The sequence below is a fragment of the Ctenopharyngodon idella genome, chromosome 17, assembly GCF_019924925.1.
Source record: "Ctenopharyngodon idella isolate HZGC_01 chromosome 17, HZGC01, whole genome shotgun sequence".
NCBI classification, from domain to species: Eukaryota; Metazoa; Chordata; class Actinopteri; order Cypriniformes; family Xenocyprididae; genus Ctenopharyngodon; species Ctenopharyngodon idella.
Genome location: NC_067236.1, coordinates 14,565,760 through 14,573,182, shown reverse-complemented (window position 1 = coordinate 14,573,182; position 7,423 = coordinate 14,565,760). Strand labels below are relative to the sequence as shown.

General features: G+C 37.2%; 1 protein-coding gene across 2 annotated transcripts; it reads right to left on the bottom strand.

Annotated features, from left to right (window-relative positions):
* Positions 1–6: 6 nt before the first annotated feature.
* Positions 7–7,379, bottom strand: amy2al1 (amylase alpha 2A-like 1). 2 transcript variants are annotated; one of them, XM_051867608.1, is made up of 11 exons: positions 7,225–7,379; positions 6,740–6,912; positions 6,447–6,593; positions 5,571–5,768; positions 3,747–3,977; positions 3,539–3,672; positions 2,588–2,710; positions 2,415–2,514; positions 1,937–2,058; positions 1,723–1,848; positions 7–241 (listed from the first exon to the last, which is right to left on the bottom strand). In XM_051867608.1, the coding sequence occupies exons 2-11, from the start codon at positions 6,905–6,907 to the stop codon at positions 52–54; spliced, it is 1,539 nt and encodes a 512-aa protein (XP_051723568.1). In that variant the 5' UTR covers positions 6,908–6,912; positions 7,225–7,379; the 3' UTR covers positions 7–51. The 2 variants fall into 2 exon arrangements, with proteins under 2 accessions (XP_051723568.1, XP_051723569.1); XM_051867609.1 differs by lacking the exon at positions 7,225–7,379 and having other exon boundaries at positions 6,740–6,931.
* Between the last annotated feature and the right edge of the window lie 44 nt (positions 7,380–7,423).

Sequence of the window (7,423 nt, the reverse complement as noted above, 5' to 3'; positions counted from 1 at the left end):
ACACTGTTGGAGTTTAGTGATTCTGCTTTATTGTGATTATTCTAAGTGAATCTACAGTTTCGAGTCAGCATGGATGGCAATGAATGGATCCTCCTCTGTGTGCCTGATGTGGAAAGTGGCACGTCCATCAGAAACCACTGACACCTGTTTCCCTGTGCAACTGTCCCCACTCTTATCTCCAGAGATGACATCACAGTATGTGCCCTCGGGCAGGCCAGTGTTCAGCGTCACATTCAGTTGCCTGGGGCATTAATCAAATCCAGTTAAATTTACCATGAATCAAAATGGACGATTCTTATTTTTTATGCACTCTTAGGAAAAAAGGTTCTTGAACTCTTCCGAGTTCTTGACTCAATTTTTATGAACCCTTTATGCCAAAAAGGTTCTGTATAAGGAGAAATGTCTAAAATGTCTGCATAGGCTAGGCACTTTGCTTATTTTTTTTAGTGATAAAGTATGTTTACGAATTGTTTCCTTCATAAAAATTAAAAATGAATTAAAACTAAATTACTTAATTAAAACTAAATCCATAAAATGATTCCACAATGGAACTCCTAAAAGTTTCTCTATGAAGCACATGACAAAACCCTTTAAAGTTCTATACAGAACCTTTTCTTCTAAGAGTGTGGAATATTGCAGTGTTTATTATAAATGATTTATCTGTGCAATCATTATTTTTTCTAAAATTCATAAGCTCTTGTAATCTTTAATAGGTTCCCCTCCCTCTTGCAGTGACAAGTCTACGGAGTCGCTAAAGGGACATGGTGATGGAAAAAAAAATATGCGATGGGAGGAAAAAATTTAAATCAATGCTTTTGCGTTTGCTCACAAAATGTTTGCGTTCCCCTGAAAAAGTTTGTGTTCACTCACACAATGTTTGCGTTCCCCCCGAGAAACCCGCAAACCTTTTGAGTTCTTTGCGAGCGAATGCAAAGTTTGTCGGGGGAACGCAACATTTTTGTGAAGGAACGCAAAGTTTCTCAGGGGAATGCAAAAAATGTGTGAGAACCCCAAAGCATTGACATATAATTTTTCCTCCCTTCTCCCATTTTTTTCTACCACCATGTCCCAGGGGCTTCATACATCTCTTTTCTTCTCTGATGACATGTTTTTCAGTGCGAGGGTGGGACAACCTGTCACTCACATGAGATCACAGCAATAGCAAACCACAACCATCCAATCAATTCTCGATGGACAAAATCAAGTCCCACCCTAAAAATTTCCTAGCTCGAGAAGCCGTTTCTCTCTGATATACATCACAATAGGGAAGAAAAGACTATCACAACTTCCGTTCCATGCCGACTAAAAGGGTTAGTTCACCCAAAAATGAAAATTCTGTCATTTATTACTCACCCTCATGTCGTTCCAAACCCTTAAGACCTTTGTTCATCTTCTGAACACAAATTAAGATATTTTTGATGAAATCCAAGAGCTCTCTGACCCCTCCATAGACAGAAATTTTATTACCACTACAAGGCCCAGAAAGGTAGTAAAGACATTGTTAAAATAGTCCATGTGACTGCAGTGGTTCAACCTGGTTCAAAAAAAAATATCTTAATTTGTGTTCCGAAGATGACCGAAGGTCTTACGGGTTTGAAACGATAATAAATGACAGAATTTTCATTTTTGGGTGAACTAACCCTAATTAATCATATGCTAAATTTGTATTATTACACATTTAACATGTTCACTATTCTTGGGTTAGTGTTGCAAGTTTCTCACCAATCATCATTGTTGATGACAATGAATCCCTTGCTGCCGCGGCTAAAGGCGATCTGATTATTACCGTTGTCCCACCAGTTGCAGAGAGGCTGGCCATTGACCACATTGCGAAAAATCACCATATTCCTGGGGTGGGGAATAGAGCAAGACAATTTCTGGGATTTGACAGTGAATTCAGGAAAATGTGTCCAGCAAAACTAAAATTCACACCCACCTGATTTGACGCCATCTGTGCTCACATATCCACTTGTCCCCACAGGTGGAGTCTGGGTTGATCGGTACTGGCTTAGTGGATCCATTGGCATTGCTTGGAGGGCCCATCCAGTCATTCTTATCCTGTGTTTTATTTCACCAAAACATTATTTGTTCAGGTTTTATATAGACTTGTGTGGTATGAAATAATCTATTGGGTGTTACAGGGCTAAAGGCACACCTTTAGGAAAATGCTTTTCACTACTCCAATTATTGTGCTTTTAAACCCAACCATAGGGACGCTTTATACCTCAAATACTATACTTTTACATAATCCTCATTTATTGAAAAACTTGAACAAGAGTTTTTGTGCCATTTAGTGGTTTAGGGGATTTACCCTGATGCGCCCTTAGCCCTGTTGCACGCTATTCATTAATGTAATGTGAAGCACACGGGTTCATCAAATATAAGTCTTTAATGTAATCATTTTAAGTATTGACCTTTCCATTCACCAAATGTCGATCCCAATGGTAACTAGACATGACTCTGGTGACACCATATGGATGAGCCAACATGAGCCCTGAAGCAATCTTATAAAGCCTGCAAAATACACTTTTTGTCAACATATCACTCACAGTACGAATAGTCGTCGTTCTTGGACAAAATACTTTACCTAGAGTCCCAGAATGTCAGAACAGAAGCTCCACCAGCACCGTGGCCTCTCTGATTATCATGATTGTCCACAAACACCAAGGCTTTATCAGAGGGCATGAAACCCCAGCCCTCTCCCCAGTTCCTAAGACAAAACACTGTTTCAAACAACTCTTTCAATAACTCTTCGAAGACAAAAGATTGCTGTGCATGATCATACCCATCTAAAAGGGAACGTTCCCAGAACTTTGTTAAAACTTTCTGGAAAGGTTCTCTCAAAGTTATGAGGGTCAAAGACATTTAGATGTCCACATAAAATAGAAATTTACAAAAGTGGTTTTATATACATAGAAAGCACATTAAATGCAAGTAAAACATCTACTTTTAAGGTTTCAAATAAGTTTTGGGTGAATAAAATGTCAAAATGTGGGTGAAATAATGTTCCATTGTCATTAAGTGTAACACTTATATTTATGTAAAAATTGAAGATATCACTACATATGGTCTACAGTAAGCTGGTAAATATTGCAAAATAAAGCCATACATGGTAATCGGGACCCTGTAAGGAATTGTATAATGCTCAGTTGCCTAAGAAATATACTGGAGATCATTAAATAAAAAAAACTGTCAGCCTAGCAACAAGACAAACACTGTAACAGTATTAAGATATATTAGTACTAATCTGAAATCCAGATTAGTTTCGCTATGAATGAACAGTGTAGTTATTTTTTAGCAGTTGACATCGCAACAGTTGTTAAGTAGCCCCAAATAACTATTCTGCACTTGCGCTGGTATGAAAAGAGAGACGTAAAATTAAATGAATGACATATGAGAGACATTAAAATAGCACTGGTATATTGCCATGGACAACAGTGAAATGTACAAAAATATATGAGCACTCAATGTTGTGATTGACCAATCAGCATCAAATTATCCAGATAGCATCGTAATAATAGAGGTTACTGTTGCATACTTGAGATAGCTTAGCTTTTCTTTGTCCCGTTTACGAATGACTGTTCCCAGTTTTGCACTGTACTTGAACTCTGTCACTCTTCCAAGTTCAAAATATTCACTGGCTTTAATGGCTTCCCCACCAATGTCTATAACCTGAAAAAAAATAAATGTGTTAATGCTTTTAACAACCATTTTAAGTAACTCTGGTCTGGATGAGATGGTGATACCTCTTGATAAATAAAGGGCTTGGTGCCAGGTAAAAACCAAGTGGTATTCAGGCTCTTGAGTCTGCCATAGACATTAATAAGATCACCAGGCCACATGTGCTTACAAGCATCTACTCTGAATCCAGCCACACCTATATCGATCAGTTTGTTCATGTATTCAGCCACTTTTCCTCTAACATAGTCCTTCTCCAGGGCCAAATCCAGGAGACTCACCAAGCGACAATCTCTAATCTGTCAACACAAAATCAACAAGTCAGCAAGTCTTAAAATTACTGCAGCAAAAAATAGCCTGTTGAACTGCTAGCAGGGGAACTGAAACCAGGGTTCTAGCGCACACAACTATGAAGCACGCTAGTGTGGATTGAAGTTTGTGGATTGTAATTAAAGTCAGGGATGATAATGAACCTTTTAATGAAAAGCATGCACCAACACAACAGAAAACAAGAAACTATGAGTCTTTAAAAATATGGAGGGTGATAAGCTTACTGTAGTGCTGTGCACCCAACATTAGTTTGAGCAGTGTGCCCCCTGCTGGTAGATACTGTAACTATACCATAATGTGCTTTCTTTGAATCAAAATTTGACTCTGACTTGAGCTGAATGACACAATTGTCTTTTGTAGAGCTGCTTTATAGCTAAATCATCACTGTTGTCAATGATGTTATCATTGACAACATTGTCAATGATACTGAATCAACATTAAAATAAACTGAGCTGAATAAAGACACAATTGTCTTCTGTAGAGCTACTTTATAGCTAAACAAAAGGTGCAGTGAGTGATTTCTGAGAAACGCTGTTGAAAGTGGATCGGACCAGCACCACAACACACTTCAGCCAATCAGCAGTAGGGGGTGTGTCCACTTATGATGGGGGAGGAGAGAGAGTGAGCAAGAGGGAGATTTGAACTGAAGAAACTGTAGAAAGAGAGATGGCTGAGAGACATTACGAAAGATAAAAGGTCTGAGGAATATCATTGGGAAAAGAAGGCTTATGATCAGGCAACAGCTTCTGGAGCTGCATTAATATTAGAAAATCTTTCCAGCGCTGGAGAGACCAAAGACCTGAGAACTGAGCATTTTGGGGGTGTAGCAATGAAGTGAGTTGTGTGTTTGTTTGGGTTGATTTTAAATATCAACATTGTTTCTCAGAAATCACTTACTGCACCTTTAAATTTGTTTTAAAGAGCTTTGCAACAATGACACTGATATTGAACCGAAATGAAACTAAATTAAGCTGAAAATGACACTTATCATCTGTTGAGCTGCTTTACAGCTGAAATTGAAGTTGTTTCATAACTGATAAATTTTGCAACTAACACTGTTATTTTCCTGTTAATTACTGTGTAGCTGCTTTCAGAGTATCTGTATTGGATAAAGCGCCATTTAAATAAATGTGACTTGACTTCTCAACTGACTGCAATTCAAAAGTAAATATTTATATTTAGACCAAGTAAATATTTTTATATAAATTGTATAAATCACTTATTTTTTGTTGCAAATTTTCAATTATCAATTTAGGAAATTTTTTAATTCGCAATGAAGTAGCAACAGATCTTTTCTTCCGTATTATAACATACATCCGAGTGAAACAAGAAAAAGAAAACTATGTAAACTAATGTAGGGCAGGGGCTTGCTCCTATCCATTGGTTGTTGATTGGAATAAAAAAATTAAACATACGCACAAATTATTCATTCACATCAAGATTAATAACATGCATTTATACAATAAATAGGGTGAATTTTCATATCTTGTTGACTTCACATTGACTTTTATTTCAGCGGAAGGCAATTTTAAGTTGTCGTTTTGTTTTGTTTTTTTAAGAACCTGGAAAATGTCGTTGTAGCTTTCAATCTCTTCATTGGCAGTTTTACACTTGTCATCATTGAAGTCCCATGATGAGTATGGGACAGAAGGGAAGTCCTCCTTGTTGGCGTTGAAGTATGATCCACAGCTGGAGTGAGTGCCCTCTCCACCAGAGGCTCCACACATGTGATTTATGACTGCATCCACATATATGTTCACCTGTGGCAAAGCAGACAATGGAGATTCTGTCTACACTCTGTAAAAGAAAGCAACTACATATTTTCCAGGTTACAGGACCTTTTGAGTCACAAATACTATAAGTGAGTTTCTTTAAACTACATAAAAACCCATGTTAGACCAACAGAATGTTGTCCCAACTAGACAAACACAGTTGTCAGAACCAAAAGACTTTCAAATTGAACAATATTGCTGAACTTTTAAGGGTTTGTGAGTTCCCAGCATGCACTGAAGCATTAATAAATTATGCAGTGACTAGGTTATTATAGGTTATTATTTTGCTGACTTTAGTTTTAAACTAACTTTTTTACCAACTTTTGTTGTGTTGTTGTGTGATGTTAAGAGCTCATCTTTTTACATTTGTTATTTGTCACTGTTCTTAAGGTTTCTGTAAAGGTGCTGTATGTAATTTTTTGCCTGTACTAAAGCATTTTATTTTTTACAGCGTGGCCTTGCTAATTCAGCAAAAAATTGCCTTTGGATTTACCAAATTAAATTATTAGTATTAGTATTTTGTAAATTACAGTTTTAAACTGTAAAATGTACAGGTTGTTCTGTAAATATGTTTACATTTTTACTGTATTTTTACAGAATTATTCTGGCAACCACAGCTGTCAGTTTTTTTTCTGTAAAAATGATAGGACAGTACTTTTGCAATACCCCAACATTGTTACAGCGTGTGACCATGTCCTTCAGCTCTTCCTCAGTTCCTGATCTGGAGCACAAATTGTAGCTGATTGGCTGATACCTCTGCCACCAAGGGTGCCAAGGATCGGTCACCACAATGCTCTCACTGGGGGGAGAGATCTGTAAAATCAAAGACATTTTGTCACTTTTATAACCTTTCATAATTCATAACCTTCTATAAACAACTCCTCTAAAAGTTCAAAACATCACATTTATCCTATTGTTCCTTAAAAATAGAGCAGACTCAATAAGAAATGCAACCATACCTGAACTCCTCCGTAGCCATTTGGTGCCAGGTATCTCTCACATTCTTCAGCTATATCTGCCCACCGCCACTCAAACAGATGAACAATGGAGGTCCTATTATGTTTGGTGTTTGGGTTGTGCTGGGCAAGACACAGTTCAACGAATACAGCCACAATCAGGAACTTCATTGTGCCTTTGCGCAGAAGAAAACAGCTGAGGGTGAGTGATCTCAGTGTCATAAACACATCCAATGAATGTGTCCATATACTGAAACATCTACTGTTCAACAGACTACTAAACACGTTAGGTGCTGTTGCTCTTGCACTGTAGTCCTTGCTTGCACTGACTCACAATCTAGTGTACAAGAAAACTTTAAATTGTAATCCGTTGGTAAAAATTTGTTTTATAAATGGAAAAGACATAATGTAATGTCATTCATTTCTCTAACACACACACACACACACAATCTTAACATGATAAATAATGTCCTTTCTTTGAAACTCACCTGCTGCAAAAAATAAGGTGAAACTGCTGAAGATTCTCTTCTGTTTTAAATGTTGCTAAAAAGAAACAGCACTTTCCAAAATCTGTTTTTGTTTATCTTTGTGTCGCAATATTAGTAGTTCTTGTCCTTGGCTTTTCTGAAATCATGCCAAACTTCATGACAGAACTGTCATCTATAAATCTGTGTGCTGCCAATAGTG

Excerpts from the sequence above, each read along its gene's own strand:
- amy2al1 (XM_051867608.1), bottom strand. The coding sequence starts at position 6,907 with ATGAAGTTCCTGATTGTGGCTGTATTCGTTGAACTGTGTCTTGCCCAG. Across the intron at positions 2,515-2,587 it reads CTGACATTCTGGGACTCTAG|GCTTTATAAGATTGCTTCAG; the intron begins GTAAAGTATTTT and ends TGTATTTTGCAG. Across the intron at positions 2,059-2,414 it reads GACATTTGGTGAATGGAAAG|GATAAGAATGACTGGATGGG; the intron begins GTCAATACTTAA and ends AATAAAACACAG.